This window comes from Lynx canadensis, chromosome D4 (genome assembly GCF_007474595.2).
Source record: "Lynx canadensis isolate LIC74 chromosome D4, mLynCan4.pri.v2, whole genome shotgun sequence".
In the NCBI taxonomy this organism is placed as follows: domain Eukaryota; kingdom Metazoa; phylum Chordata; class Mammalia; order Carnivora; family Felidae; genus Lynx; species Lynx canadensis.
This window is the reverse complement of record NC_044315.2, coordinates 32,037,858-32,054,452: the sequence shown is the minus strand read 5'-3', so window position 1 is coordinate 32,054,452 and position 16,595 is coordinate 32,037,858. Positions and strand designations below refer to the sequence as shown.

General features: G+C 41.1%; 2 protein-coding genes across 2 annotated transcripts in view; one reads left to right on the top strand and one right to left on the bottom strand.

Moving 5' to 3' along the window:
* Positions 1-8,946, top strand: part of GLDC (glycine decarboxylase) — a 102,231-nt gene extending 93,285 nt beyond the window's left edge. Inside the window, exons 22-25 of the mRNA XM_030294290.1 lie at positions 962-1,057; positions 5,548-5,720; positions 7,223-7,303; positions 8,708-8,946. Coding sequence (XP_030150150.1) covers positions 962-1,057; positions 5,548-5,720; positions 7,223-7,303; positions 8,708-8,851 — 494 coding nt within the window. The 3' untranslated portion in view covers positions 8,852-8,946. The remainder of the gene's footprint in view (positions 1-961; positions 1,058-5,547; positions 5,721-7,222; positions 7,304-8,707) is intronic.
* Positions 8,947-16,089: 7,143 nt separating this feature from the next.
* UHRF2 (ubiquitin like with PHD and ring finger domains 2) overlaps positions 16,090-16,595 on the bottom strand; it is an 87,668-nt gene continuing 87,162 nt past the window's right edge. The window contains exon 16 of the mRNA XM_030294294.1: positions 16,090-16,301. Coding sequence (XP_030150154.1) covers positions 16,272-16,301 — 30 coding nt within the window. The 3' untranslated portion in view covers positions 16,090-16,271. The remainder of the gene's footprint in view (positions 16,302-16,595) is intronic.

Here is a 16,595-nt window from a genome sequence, read left to right as displayed (position 1 = left end):
TTCCTGCTGATGGGTCAAACAGTTTGTGCTGGGGAGATTGTGACCTGGGCCTAGAGAGGAAACCAGCTTACAAACTAGAGCAAAGTGAACTGACTCCCACAGACTTTGGTTTCATCTTCTTGCCACCTGTGGTGTGCTGTTTGACAGACCCGATTTCTAATAATCAGCCTGAAGCCTGAAACCAAACCCTCAAAAGCCCCTCTGAAGAATCTCATACAATTATGTATGTGCCTTAGAGATACATGTTCCGTATATAATTACATTCACACAGATGAAACAGTTATTTGATGCTGGGGCAGAGTTATGGAGAATGGTATCAATGGACCTTTGGCTCTAGAGATATTTTGTATAAAAGGGTCAGGCCTGTGTGATGACATGTTTAACTATTGCAAATAGATTTTATATCATCAGAGTTGAAAGAATCTCATCCCCAGGAATCTCAGTCAAATGTTCCAGCAATGCACTGGCACCAAAGTTCCACCTCCCATCAGCCTCTTGCCTTGTGTGTGTTGTGCACTAAGGACTAAACACATTGGCTTGACATGTTAAAATTTTATTTTTATAATCACTTTTATATTTTATAATTATTTTTTAAATAGTTTTTTAAGTTTATTTATTTTGAGAGAGAGGTTGAGAGAGAGAGAGTGTGTGTGCAGGGGAGGGGCAGAGAAAGGGAGACAGAATCCCAAGTAGGCAGCACAGTGCCCAATGTGGGGCTCAAACTCACAAATGGTGAGATCATGACCTGAGCCGAAGTTGGACGCTGAACAGACTAAGCCACCCTGGTGCCCCTATAATTATAGTTATTAATAAAAGTAAATGAGGTCTTTGTTGCCACCTATAAACTTCCAAGTTACCTTGGCATCTTGGGCCTTGTTGATATGCATTACAAAGCTGATTTGTACATTTGCTTGGGCAAAACAAGCTGATGGTAATCTTGAACTGACACAATTTCCCACAGGTTATGTGGCTCATGAATTTATTTTGGACACAAGACCTTTCAAAAAGTCTGCAAATATTGAGGCTGTGGATGTGGCCAAGAGGCTTCAGGATTATGGTGAGTGATCCTCTGGGAAAAAACCCTCAGAGGGCATCTAAGGTTTTTGACATTCATGCTAGCTATGGGCGACTTCCTCAAGGCACAAAACAAACATGCAGGCACCACAATAAACTGGTCTGTAGGATAAATGGTGAGCACAGGATTCTGGGTAAACTTCAAAGTGATAGAGAAAAAACGTGCCCTATGACTACATTGGTACTACCCTTCAAAAGATATTAAATCAGCATCTTGAATCCATTGGCATTCAAGAAAAGTCTTTATAGTTAAAAGAATTTAAAATCCCAAAGAAAATGGTTTTTGTTCCCTAGTTTCTTTTTTTTCATTTTAGTTTTTAAATTTTAATTTATATTTGTTTCAGGTGTACAATATAGTGATTCAACACTTACATACATACTCAATGTCCATCATGACAAGTGTACTCTTTAATCCCCATGACCCATTTCACTCATCCCCCCCACCCATCTCCCTTCTGGTATCCATTACTTTGTTCTCTCTAGTTAAGAGTCTGTTTCTTTGCCTTTCTCTTTTTTACCCCCTTTGTTCATTTGTGTTCATTTCTCAAGTTCCACATGAGTGAAATCATATGGTATTTGTCTTTCTCTATTTTGCTTAGCATTATACTCTCTAGTTTCATCCATGTTATTGCAAATGGCAAGATTTCACTATTTTTATGGCTGATATTCCACTGTGAATGTATATGTGTATATAATATATATGCCATCTTCTTCATCCATTTATCAGTTGGTAGACCTTTGGGCTCTTGCCATAATTTGGCCATTGTTGATATTGCTGCTATAAACATCGGGGTGCATGTATCTCTTTGCATCAGTATTTTGGTATTCTTTGGGTAAATACCTAGTAGTGCAATTGCTGGATCATAGGGATAGAGTAGTTCTATTTTTAACTTTTTTTTACATTTTTTTTAACGTTTATTTATTTTTGAGACAGAGAGAATGAATGGGGGAGGGTCAGAGAGAGAGGGAGACACAGAATCCGAAACAGGCTCCAGGCTCTGAGCTGTCAGCACAGAGCTCGACACGGGGCTCGAACTCATGGACCGTGAAATCATGACCTGAGCTGAAGTCGGACGCTTAACCGACTGAGCCACCCAGGCGCCCCTCTATTTTTAACTTTTTGAAGAACCTCCATACTGTTATCAGAGTGACTGCCCTATTTTGCATTACCACCATCAGCTACCATCAGTGCAAGAGGATTCCTTTTTATCCACATCCTCTCAAACACTTGTTTCTTGTGCCTTTGATTTATGTCATTCTGACAGGTGTTTGTTAATATTGTGCAGTGTTTTTTTTTAAGTATATCTATTTTGAGAGAGAGAGAGAGAGTGTGTGCATGAGCATTAGCTGGAGAGGGGCAGAGAGAGAGAGGGAGAGAATCTCAAGCAAGTTCTGTGCTGTCAGTGCAGAGCCTGAAGTGGGGATCGATTCCATGAACCTGTGGGATCATGACCTGAGCTGAAACCAAGAGTCTGGACACTTAAACAACTGAGCCACCCAGGCACCCCTCTTGTAGTTTTGATTTGCATTTCTCTGATGAGTTATGTTAAGCATCCTTTCATGTGTCTGTTGGCCATTTGCGTGTCTTCTTTGGAGAAATGTCTCTTCATGTCTTCGGCTCATTTTTAATTGGATTTGGGGATTTTTGGTGTTGAGTTGTATTGCCTATGTTTCTATTAAATTCTTATTCCTATCCCATTTCTGGTAAAGAAAGGAGTCCATGAAGAGGTGAGTTGGTGTAATGATGAAGGTTCAGGTAAACTGCTGAAGTGTTAGATAGAGATGAATGGCATTTGAGCTTTATAGCTGTTTCAGCTTCTACAGCTGCTTCCATAGATGAAGGAATAGGCACATGCTAGTTCCATAAAGATTGTATTTTCTTGGAAGACTTGAAAGACAGGCCTCTAATGAATTAGTGGATGTTCATTAAGCACAGACCTTATTGAAATACCTATTTTTAGTGACATTATTAATAATATCAACGACCCCTCAATTTTTAGAAAGGCAGAGATGGTGAGAAGTTTGCCTTTCAATGGATGTGGAGTCCTATCTGAATTTTAATAACTGGAATAACTTCTTTTAGTAAGGAAAGTGAAAGCTTCAGTAATTTAATAGTTTTACTACTGCATCATATTGGGAATCCCACATGTGTGATTCATTCCTCTCTTGAATGCATGATCTTATTATGTAGAGTTATACTGATTATAAATGGGAAAGCCAGAGAAAGTTTTCATTAATGAAATTAGCAATCACCTCTCCAAAATCTCTTGGTTGCTCCTGTAACCTGACTAGGCCTCCTGGCTGATGGCAGATTCAGGCAGGATATACCTTCACTTCTGGGATGTGTTGTCTGTATCACATATCTGACTGCAGTAGCAGCATTTGCAGGGAGGGAGAGCACTGGCTAGGAGGTTATTTTGATGTTTGATAGAGTGAATGCCACACTTGCCCTAAGCCTAGAATTGTACAGGTGGCTAGCACTTAGTACCTCAAAACATATGTGTCTAATAAGTGAGAGAATGAATGGATGAATGAATGAATGGCTAAGCAAAAAAACAGCAATCGAGAATAACAGATTCTGGGTCTTAATCACATGTACTTAATTAAAATCTCCAGGGGAGGGGCCTAGTAATCAGTATCTTCAAACAGCCAAATGTGGGGCATAATGCCTTTGGGCAGAGGCATCCAGACTTAGCGAGTAAATGAGTCACCTGGGGGAGTTTTAAGACTCATGTTTTTGAGACTTACCTTGGGCTTCCTGAATCAGGGTCAGGACCAAAGAATCTGTGTTCCCAAGATAACTCTGATGGTTCTGGTTATGGGAACCACTACAACAGTGTATGTTGGGCTGAATTTGCTCACCCATGAAATTGAGGTTGGACTTCATAGGTAGAGATTAGCTTTTAAAATCCCTTTCTGATTTGAGTGACACTATTCTATGTATTTGTCAAAACTTAGTAAGTGATAAACTTAAGATTTGTGCATTTTACTGTATGTAAATTTTATCACAAATACATGTAAACAGATATTGAATTCTAGTTAATGATATGCATCCTGAAGTATTTAAGGGAGAAGTATACTGATGACTGAAGCATTCTTAGAATTGCATCAAAAATAAGATGGATGAATGAATGAACAGATGTGATTAAGCAAAGAGAGCATCATTGTTGAATGTAGGTGAAAGATATAGGGGTGTTCACTTTACAGTCCTTTCAACTTACCATTTGAAAATGTTTGTAACATGTTGAGGAGATAATCCCTTAAAGCATGCAGGCATGACCCTAAAGCACTCCATGTAATTATGCAAATCAGAATTGGGGAACCATTTAAATGTCTTCATCTTTTATAGTTTCACAGAAAAAGAGCCAGAAATGGGAAAAGGTTTTTGGCTTTTGTCCAGAAAATCTCTCTTGAGTATGTCTTGGTGATTCATCTTACATATGAAAGCTTTTGTAAACAGAAACACCTTCAGCCTATGTTCTGAATAAAGGCAAAGGGTTTCCATGTACTGCCAAACCTCAGTTTCATCTGTAAAATGGGGTTAGTAGGCTTCTTTATGGTTGCTATCACTTTATTTAACTTTTGATAGGCTATAATATTTTAATTTCTCTTATTGTAAGTAATAAATAAGCATTATAGTATGATTCTAATAAAAAATAAAAGAATCTCAGCTTCATATTAGCAATAAGCCCTGTTAATATTTTAGTACTTATTTTTCAAGGTGTCTTCCCTCAAAATATAAACACTTTCGGTGCCTGGGTGGCTGAGTTGGTTAAGTGGTCTGACTTCAGCTCAGGTTATGATTTCATGGTTTGTGAGTTTGAGCCCCGAATCGAGCTCACTGGTGTCAGGAGTATCAGTGCGGAACCTGCTTTGGATCCTCTGTCCCCTCCCCCTACCCTGCTCATGCTTTATATCTCAAAAATAAACATTAAATAAAAAAGTAAAATATTAAAAAATATATAAACACTATCATTTTCATAAAAATGGGATGTCATTATGTAACTTGCCCTTTTATATTTTTTATTGCTTACCCAATTTAACAAATAAAAATTTACATACATTTGTATGGTTGCATATTTATTATGGATACTCTCTAAAACTTGCTTAACTGATTGTTTCTTCTTGGGTGTTAGTTTATTTCCTAAGTTCTTCTTGCTGAGATGAATATATATATATATATATATATATATGAAATTTCTTCCAAATCAGGGAGGTCAGGGGTGCCTGGGTTGCTCAGTTGGTTAAACGTCTGACTTTGGCTCTCATGGTCTGAGAGTTCAAGCCCTGCATTGGGCTCTGTGCTGACAGCTTGGAGCCTCGAACCTGCTTCAGATTCTGTATCTCCCTCTTCCGCTGCCCCTTCCCTGCTCGCACCCTGTGTCTCTCTCTCAATAATAAATAGACATTTTAAAAAATTACAAATCAGGGAGGTCAAAGTTAGTGACACAAGTTCCCCTATCTCCTTTGCAGGATTTCATGCCCCTACCATGTCCTGGCCGGTGGCAGGAACTCTCATGGTTGAGCCCACTGAGTCAGAAGACAAGAAAGAGCTGGATAGATTCTGTGATGCCATGATCAGCATTCGGCAGGAGATTGCTGACATCGAGGAGGGCCGCATTGACCCCAGGGTCAATCCACTGAAGGTGCGTAGGCATTGGTACTTGATCCAAAATGTTCCATAGAGTATAAGAGTGCATATGTACAGTGTACCAGCAACCCCTGAACTCCCATCAGAAGATATTTATTCTTGCCTAGAATAAGACCATTCTTCTGAAAGGATGATAAATTCATTACTTGCAGGTTTGAATCTTGAACAACACAGTACCAGTTAAGTATAATGTGGATGTTTTGAGATATATTTTGTTTGTGTAATTGTTTTGTCACTGTGAGAGGTATACCTCCCACATGCATCCAACTGGTTACCAAGGGAGGGAGCAGGGGCTGAAGAGCTCTTATCTAGTTGGGGTAGTTTTATTCTTGTGTCTCTATTTAATGCACTCTAGTGAGATTACCTCACAAACTCTTGATAAAGACAAGTTATTATTCTACTAGAGCAATTATTGCTTAGAACAACTGATTGGTACTTGGCCTGAATGTTTTTTAATGCTTATGGCCTATTTTGGAGAAAATCTGAAAGATGTTTATTGTATATTTGCTTCTGAGCTGTATGTCTTTTGTTAGCTCCAGACATTAATCTGGGTTGGGGGCCAGAGGGAGATCATGAATTGGGAATATTGTGAAGGCTGTGGCTGTGCTACTATGGCCTTGAGCCAGAGAGCAAGTCTGAGATGCCTGGGGAAGCTCAGGCAAGTTCCAAAAGTGTGCACCTGAAGGTGCACCACAGGGGCCAATGGCTGGCAGGAGAAGGCATCTTGCTCATTGTTATTTCTCTTTTCTGTGGATACTGAAAAGAGATTACAAGGATTTAACTATTTTTAAAAATGGCAATAGACATTTAAAGGACATAATACAGAGCTATAAAAGCAAGTGGAGAATAATACTCGTAAAATGATAAAAGATTTTAAAATGTGCCCAACTATGCCATATGCTGTTTATACATATATGCCGTAATAGTATACAATCACAATGAGTATGGTGAATACAAAATTCAGGACAGTGGTTATCACTGGGAATAGGGTAAGAGATGAGCTGGAGGAGTTATAAAGGCAGTTTTAATTGTCTCTTCAGTGTTTATTTATTTAAAAAAAAAAATGTTTGAGAGGGCGTGCATACACATGCAAGTGGGGGAGAGGCAGAGAGAATTCCAAGCAGGTTTCGTGCCGTCAGCACAGAGCTCAATCTCATGAACTGTGAGGTCTGAGCCGAAATCAAGAGTTGGACACTTTTGTGTCCCCTGTGTGAATGTGCCACACAGGTGCCCCCAATGTTTATTTTAAAGGGTTAAGCAAATATGATAAAATGTTGACTTATATTGGGTGGTAGATGTGCTTAATGTATTACCATGACTTTCTGACATTTGAAATATTTCAGAATAAATTTCCCATCAAATTTTTCCCCCTCAAATTGAAATAAAACCAACCAGCAGCCCCATACCTGGGCTTCTTTCTGTCAGCTCACTGGTTGAAGCAAAGCACAGCAGAAGGCAGTGTTCTGCTCTGATCCCTTTCCCATCTGTGTGTCTCAGATGTCTCCACATTCCCTGACCTGCGTCACATCCTCCCACTGGGATCGGCCATATTCCAGAGAGGTGGCGGCATTCCCACTTGTAAGTTGTCTTCTGAAGCCGAGTGTGCCAGCTGGTATACCGTCCACGTGCGTATGAGGGGCCATCACCTATCTGATGGGACTCCTATCCTTGCAGTGTCATTACAGTTACCATATGTGGGACACTTTCTTTTTTTTTTTTTTTTTTTTTTAAATTTTTTTTTTTTTTTTCAACGTTTATTTATTTTTGGGACAGAGAGAGACAGAGCACGAACGGGGGAGGGGCAGAGAAAGAGGGAGACACAGAATTGGAAACAGGCTCCAGGCTCTGAGCCATCAGCCCAGAGCCTGACGCGGGGCTCGAACTCACGGACCGCGAGATCGTGACCTGGCTGAAGTCGGACGCTTAACCGACTGCGCCACCCAGGCGCCCCTGGGACACTTTCTTAAATGGGTCATGACAAGTGACGCAGAGCACAGGAATTGGCTTTCAGAGCTCTGAGGTTAGAGTGTCAGCCACAGGTCTGAGGATCCACAGGGAATACAGTGGAGAAAGACCAAATAGGAGTCGCTGTCAAATGGGTTAAGGTATTTTCTACTATCATCCAAAGGGAGATATCCCCAAATGCAATTTTTCTTCCTTTCTGATTCTTACACGAAAAGGTGCTCTGCAGTCTCTGGCAGTGTGGGGACAAGGGTCAAAAGTTGGATTTGGGGGGACAGTAATGAAGGGGTGACTTAGCTTTTTTGTTGGGCTGGTGTATAGTTGACACACAATGTAGTATTAGTTTCAGGTGTACCACATAGTGATCTGAAAAGTCTATACATTATGCTATGCTCACCACAAGCATAGCCACCATCTGTCACTGGAAAAATGCTATTACTATAGTATTGACTATATTCCCTATGCTGTACCTTTTATACCCTTGAATTACTCATTCCATATCTGGAAGCCTGTTCCCCCCCACTCCTCTTCACCCATTTTGCCCATTCTGCCTGTCCCCCTCTGGCAACCATCAGTTTTCTGTATTTATGGGTCTGTTTCTGCTTTTGTTTTGTTTTCTGATACCACACGTAAGTGAAATCATATGGCATTTGTCTTCCTACTTAGCACAATACCCTCTAGGTCCATCTATGTTGTTGTAAATGGCAAGATCTCACTCTTTTTCATAGCTGGGCAATATTCCTATGTGAGTATCTATGTGCACACATGTGTGTATACACACACACATGCACATACATACATATCTTCTTTCATCTACTGATGGACACTTGGATTGCTTCCATATTTTGGCTACTGTAACTAATGATGCAGTAAAAATAGGAGTGTGGGTTTTACCTTCTTATGCTTTTAAACATTTGTGGTTTAGTGGCATCTTAGCCTGTAGGGACATCATTGCAATCTCTTTCTGCAAGAGAAATGTTTCAGAATACCCAGGACATTTCCATCTTTTGTCCCTTGCAGCCCTTTGTGAAACCAGAGAGCAAATTCTGGCCAACCATTGCCCGGATTGATGACATTTATGGAGATCAGCACCTGGTTTGTACCTGTCCACCCATGGAAGTTTATGAGTCCCCATTTTCTGAGGAGAAAAGGGCCTCTTCTTAGTCCTATTTCCCTAAGTTCATGTGACTGACTTGATGTCTTTCTCTGAAGCATTTGATGAACAAGAACTCTAGAATTTTCCACACTGGACTCACCATGGGGTTATACACTGTATATTTTTGTAATCTCTGTCAAGGTAAATGTAAATACAATTAGCATAGTAGTGTATGGAAGCTCAGTGTTGAAAGACTGGTTTGCTTCAGTGCCTGCTTTCACATGTAGCAGTTGATAGTTCAAGTTGCTTTGATTGGGAGCCATTTAGTTTTTTGCATAGAAAATTTTGGGTGTGCTAGGAGCTTTAAGTTTAATGTTGGAAACATTGTAGAGGCTATACTGTAGACTACTTGATAGAATCTTGTTCCAAATAAGTCTCTGTGGACTGTGCCATCTGTGAGGAATCCCAGGGCAAATGTTTACATTTTGCATACACTGAAGAAATTTTCTCTAATTTGCCTAATCTGTAATAGCATTTCTGAGTATTTTCCTTTTTCCATGTGTATGGTTTTCTTCTATCTTCCATTATTAGTATTCTAATAAAAGCATTTCAATTTGAAGAATGTCTTCTTGGTCCATTTTTCAATGTTATTCCCATTTATACTAAGTTCAGAGGGATTTGAATGGCAAGAAGATCCAACCCAATAGCCATTTTTTTTTTACATTAGCAGTTTTGTCTAGCAACTTTTCTCATTTAACAGTAAGTCCAGACAGAGTAAGTCCAGGTGTAGTGTCCCTTCAGTCTTTTGTTCAGCCTTCCTTTGTAGGCAGTCTTCATCCTCATGGTCTTAAGATGGCTGCTGCATATTGACATCACATACCCATTTTGATAGGAAAAGGGGAGAAAAACCAAAAACAAGAGGCAGATTTCACCCAGTAATTTTTGCTTGCTTTTAACTGGCCAGAAATGGTTCATATTGCTACTTCTACCTGCAAAGGAGTATGGGGAGGTCTTTTCCCTGGGTATGTTAGTGCCCCAAAGAAAATCAGTTTATTAGCTAAATAAAAGGGGGCAAGTGGGTTTCAGATAGGCAACTAGCATGCTTGGCACAAAATAACTTTTCCCTAGAAATAGCAAATGCTTCAGATGTTCTTCCCTATTAGTGAGCACTGTTCAATTCCTGACCACTTGGTTCTTTGCATGGCAGCTTGATCACACAACTATTATTCAAACTATTATGATAGTCATCTGTGGAAAGGTCTTAGTGCTCTTTTGAATGCTCTGTAGGTGGTCCACTTATTCTCACACTTAAAACGTTTATAGAACAATTTATTTTAGCCTAACTAAGCAATAGAGAAGTGATGGGATCCATTGTTTCTTTTTTACATTATAATTAAATGGTTAATACTGAGTTCTTCTCTGGAGTCAGGTACTATTCTAAGTCTTTAAGATGTATTATCTCATTGGAACCTCAAAACAGTCCGCTTTTACACACGGGGGGGGGGGGGGGGTGAGTGGGTGGGTATGGAGAGATGCCCAAAGTCATATAGTTAATGAGAGGGATAAGCCAGAATTTGAACCCAGACTGCACAACTCCAGTGGCAGCTGGTCAAAACAGGCTACCACACCACCATGGTCACTTTATACCTGGAGATTTTGCCCTTCCTGAGTTGGAAACCAGGGTCTCAACACAGACTATCCATCAGGTTGCGGAGTAGCCTCTTTGAAGAAAAGACAAGCACATAAAAACAAATCATACAGGTGAACAGCAGCTCTTCATCAGACTGTAAAGTATATCAGAAGCAAATACACGTGATTAAAGGTTGAAATTGCTCTGGGGTGCCTGGGTGGCTCAGTCGGTTAAACACCCAACCCGGGTCATGATCTCACTGCTCTGACAGCCCTGCATCAGGCTCAGCATGAAGCCAGCTAGGGATCTTGGAGCCTGCTTAGGATTCTCTCCCTCTGGCTCTGCCCCTCCTCTGCCCGTGCTAAGGAAATAAATCAAACTAAAAAAAAAGTTGAAATTGTCCTTCACTATTAAGTCACTCATGTTTACCTGATGCTTGTGCCCATCTTTCCCACCTCTGGGTCTTTGCCCAGGTGGTATCCACCTGGAGCACTCTTCCCTACTAACTTTGCTTTACTGGATTTTGTTTTAGCATCTCCTCAAGAAGGTCTTCCACTCATGTCTGTGAAATGTGCTATTGGTATTTTTTATGAAAAAAAAAATTTTTTTTGAGGGAGGAAGAGAACGTGAGTGGTGGGTAGGGCAGAAAGGGAGAGGGAAAGAGAATCCCAAGCAGGCTCCATACTGAGCTGGACGCAGGGCTCGAACTCATGAACCAGGAGATTAAGACCTGAGATGCAATCAAGTCTGTTGCTTAACCGACTGAGCCACTCAGGTGCCCCTGTGCTATTTTGTATCTGCACCTAGCTTGTTTTCCTTTAGCCTTAGCACAATTAGTAATTATTCTGTTTACTTGGTTTTCTTCTGCCTCACCAGACTAAGTTCCCTGAGAACAGGGACCATATCTCATTCATCATTGGATTTCCAGTGCTGACCCAGGGTCTTCCACATAGTATATGTTCAACAGAAAGAAATATGAACTGATGAAAGGAATGATCCTTTATCTTAAAGAGAGACACTGTCATGGAAACCAGTATTTCCAATGCCTGCTGTTAGGAGATGGTAAAGTACAAAATGCCAGGCCTTAAAGACAAGGCCTTTGGACAGGCTTTGTATATATAGGATGTCTGCCTCTTTTTTTCTATGGTATACATAAAATTTATTCAATTCAGTAGCAATTAAGTACGTAGTAAATGTGCAAAATGTGCCTTTTGAGCAGTTTTGAAGACAGGATCTGAGGTAGACATGCACATACTTCATATAAATGGGGTACTCCCTCTGCCTTCTCCCAGCCCTTAGTCTGTGGCCTTGAAGCTGTGTATGATAAAGAGCAAGGGCTCTGGCCCAGTCTGGAAACCCTATGAAATCTTTAGATAAATACAGGGCCAAATTTTTCAATGACCAAACTGGTGCCTATCATCCAAATAAAGGACGTAGGCACCACTTTTGGGTGCAAGAAGCCATCTGAGACAAGTAGTTTGGAAGCTGAGATGTTAGTGCTTTTAGAGGTTTACAAGGCTATGGGACATAATGTTTTGGGTCCTTAATTGGCCAAGGTCAGGGATGTGTGCTAGGGCAGTGGTTTTCAAACTGTGTGTGTATAGATCACTAGGAGGGGTTGTTGGGCCCTGGCCTCAGAGTTTGATACAGGGCCAGATACAGGGCCAGAGAATTTGCATTTCTTTTAAAAAATTTTTTTTTCTTAACGTTTATTTATTTTTGAGACAGAGAGAGACAGAGCATGAACGGGGGAGGGTCAGAGAGAGAGAGGGAGACACAGAATCCGAAACAGGCTCCAGGCTCTGAGCTGTCAGCACAGAGCCCGACGCGGGGCTCGAACTCACGGACTGCAAGATGATGACCTGAGCTGAAGTCGGCCGCTTAACCCACTGAGCCACCCAGGCGCCCCGAGAATTTGCATTTCTAATGAGTTTCAGGTATTACTTTTCAGCTTCCTTTGTTCACATTTCAGCCTTTAAAGGGTGGGTTTTGGGAGGCTGAAGGTGGGTGAGAGGTTGGACTTAGCTTTGTATTTTTTATGCAAATCTTAGCATTTTGAAAAAAATCCCTCTTTGCCTTGCTTTCACTGAGAATCCTATGGCTGGAGAAGGCTGTCCAGGAGTGGAAGCAATCAGCACTTTGGCCATGGTTTCTGATCTGGTAGGCTTCCTCCTACCAGCAGTGCATGAAGGAAATTTTTTTTTTAGATCAAAATGTCAGTTTTATTGCTAATAAAGCTGATTGGAAAAAATAGTGTTTTACTTGCGATTAGGAGGGCTTCCTCTCCATTTCTGCCCCTCTCATGCTTCACCAATCTAAGCCTGGGACATCCACTCAAGGAAGAAGTTTGAGTCTGTAGAGCAGATGCACCAGTGCAGAATTGCTGCCTCATGAGGATCACAGGGGAACAAAAGATAAAAAGGGTGGTTTCCCCAGTGGTAGTGCAGTGACATGGATGAATGAATGTCATCCATCACCTTCTCTATGGAGAGTAGTGAGGAGTAGGCCAGGAGGGAGAAGTGTAACATTACCTGAGGTCATTCCATGAAGAAAACAAAGTCCAGGAAGCAGGAGTTAGTGCCCAACACAGAGTACACTACTCTTGTAAATCTGATGAATTTCTTGCTGGCAATTAGAGTACTTGCTCTGGAGTCATATGGCCTGGAGTCATATCCCAGCTCTCCTGTATGACTGTATGACTCTGGAAAAGATAACTGGCATCTCTCAGCTCTAGTCTCCTTACGTAGAAAACATTATCTATCACTCTTGGGTGAGGTTTCAATATATTAAAACATTGCCTGACACCAAGTAAGTACTTGTAAGTGTTAGCTCTTATTTTCAGAGCTTCACTTAGGGTCTTGTGTCCTGTACTGCACATCCCTGCACTCCCTGCTCTAGGAGTGGAGCCCCAACCCCAATTGGACCCATCTTGCATTCGGATCCATATCCTTTCCTTTTCTCTACATTCCTAAGTGCCCCTTTCCTATAAATGGCTCCCAGAGAATATACGAGGAACACGGGCTGTGACTTGATAAGATGTAGGTTAAGTTCCTAGATATGCCAACTGTTTTGAGACATTAGGCAAATTCACTTACCCTTTCTGCACTTCAGTTAAGGTCAAATAGCAATAATAAAGTACTTACCTAAACCAGGCCTATTGTAAGGATTAAATGAAATAACACAAAGTGATCACTTAGCATAAGTCAATTTCTTAGCATAAGAAATCAGACTTATTCTGCAAATTTTGACTGAGCTCTTTTGTATTAGACACCATTCTAAATGACAACCTCTTTCATGCAGCACCAATGCTAGATGAACAGAAAACACATCAATCAAGACTTCAGTGTTAAATAGTATTTAGAAAACAAAAATGGTAGGTTGTGGGGGGAGGGATTTGGGAAACTTTTACATTGGGTGGGCAGGGAGGTATTCTCTGAGGTGACGTTTAGCCTGAAATCTGAACAGAAAGAAGCCAGGCATGACTAGATGTGGGGAAAGGGCAGGAGGAGTGTTCAGGAATAGAGAGAAGCATGCTTGAAGGCCTTAGGATCTCTATCGCAGCATTTGGTTATTTTCATATGTAAAGGGTTTTAAGAATCCCTAGGAAGGGGCCTGGGTGCCTCAGTTGGTTGAATGTCTGACTTTGGCTTAGGTCATGATCTTGTTTTCATGAGTTCGAGTCCCGTGTGGGGCTCTGTGCTACAGCATGGAGACCACTTTGGATCCTGCCCCCCACCCCCACCTCTTTAAAAACTGAATAAACATTAAAAAAAAAAAAAAAAGAGTCCCTGGGAAATATGGATGGGAGAAAGAAGATGAGGAATGAAAGTCAGGGTTGGGAAGAGGTGTGGGACTCCTAAGAGTCAAGAATGGTGAGGAGGGGTTTTAGCCTAGAGTCAAGATCACAGAAAATGAAAATAGGGTACAGAGGAGAAGAAGGGGACTCTGTCTCAGGTGAAGGGCTTTGAGAAAAAAGAAAAGGAATGGAGTGGGTGGAGGTCCTTGGGTCAGGAAGAGGGAAGGATCTGTAATGGGGACTGTAAAGCAGAGAGTAGGATTGAAAGTGGGAGAAAGATGCAGGTTACAGATAGGAAGGAAATGGGGGAGGAGGTAGATAGAGGCTTCCAGTGGGGATGGGGAGAAGGAAAGGATTAAGAAGTGGAAGGAGAAAGAACATTATCAGCTCACTGACCAGACAGATGAAAGTCAGGAAATGGTGGGGTAGGAGACATGGGAGAAGGCTGTCCAGAGTGGGAAGAGAAGGGAGTCAAGAGTTGTAAGTAATAAGGCACAGGGTCAGGAGGTGCAAGAAGACTCCCTCAAATTAGGAAGAGGACAAGGAGCAAGAAGAAAATGGAGAAGAGGCATGGTTAAAAAGTACACAGAGTGCAAAAGTCTGGGCAGGGTGTGGGCGAATTTTAGGGTGGCCTCTCAGTAAAGGGGTAGAGGGTTAGAGGGTCCATGGTTAGAAGGGAAAGGTGTGTGAGAAGGGAGGACCCTCAGAAGAGGAAGAACAAGGGAAGTTTTTTTGGAAACCAACTAGGCAGGAAGACGGTTGAGCTAATGGGACCATACAGGAACCTAAACCTGAGGCCTGAGGCAGGGAAGTGAATGCCCTGGTTAGAGTGTCTGCAAAGTTGAAAACAGCCCAGTGTGCAGCAAAACCCTGGGGATAGGACTGGTGGACACTTCCCAGAATCACTGCAGTAACCCAGATGCTGGAGGACCCACTTGTTCATTACCAACTATAACTATGTACACAGACAAGTCCCCTGATACGCAGGATTCATGTAATGTGTATGATGTTCTTGTACTGCTGCCCTTTTCTTCCTTCTCCTATTAGCAAGTCCTTCTCACTGTTTACTTCACTGAGTACTGGGTCCCACCCACTCCTCCCTTTTGATGCCCCCCCACTCCTCCCAGTTCAGGGGTGACTCTCAGTGGTGCTTTAACCACCCAGTTTTGCATACATTGTTACTTTCATCTGGAGCTTTTCCCATGTCTCCCTGCTACCTTTCATACATGCAATTCACTAGGAATAGAGATGAGCCTTTGATATTAAAGAAGATAACAATCTGTACCCTCGGATTACCCACCCCAAAGTTGGGAAAAATGTAGTAAATTTGGAATAGTGCCTGTCTCTGCTGCCTGGAACTGGCAAGGGTTGTTGGATATCTTTTCCATAAAAGCAGTGTTACTAAATTATGGTTTAATAGTCTTTTGTATGCTAACCTGGGAACCTACACCTTTTCTCTGTATCACTGCTCCTATACAAAATGTTTGTACAAATTCATACAAATGACATAATTGCATTTTCAACCTACATGAAGTCAGAAATCATTGTCATCATCTTAAAAATTAACTTCTAAAATTAAGTTAGATAAAATCTGTAATTTCTTCAAAAGTCAAAAAAATTGATGGGGGGTTGAAAAAATCAACTACAAACTATTTTTTAAATTAATCTGTATGATTCTCTGGGTATTTGGACCTCTTACAGAAGCCTAGGGTTTTCAGAACCAATGCAAGAGAAATTTTTGTGTGCTTTTGATCTGTTTGTTGCATTGTACTTTAACCTTACCAGTGTTTGTAGAGTTCAGGATGTGGCATTTTTGATTTTGTACAATAACAATTCTGAAGTTCATTTGAAAAAACAAAACACAAACCTTGGTGAGACTGTGAAGATTTAAGTGTTTTAAGTAACAGCCAAAGTCATAAATTTCCAGAAAACAGGGTGTCATCCAACAGCACCAGGAGTGATGTCAGTCATCCTAAAAATATGCAGACTTTCCCAACAGTGCTGTCACTGGGAATTTGATCTCAAACTGCTACTCACTGCAGTAGGAGCAGCCAAAGAAGAATTAGATGCTAACAGATCCTTTCTTTAAAGTCTGGTATAAAGAACAGAAAGAAAAAAATAACTTGCTTATGTTCAAGACATTCTATCCTACATGAACTACAGAGGAATATTAAAGTTCCCCAAAATAGAGCTAAATGGTTTTATTGGTTAAAAGAGGTTGCTTCAAATGCATTCCACAATACAATGAGGAAAATACTTTCCACAGAAGGCGACAGTTGGGTAGGCTGTTAAATAAACTTGCAAATAGCAAAGGAGTGAGTATAGTATGTGATGCCAGCCATGTTGGGAGGGAGTGGATGGACTGTGGAGGATTAGCACTCTATTT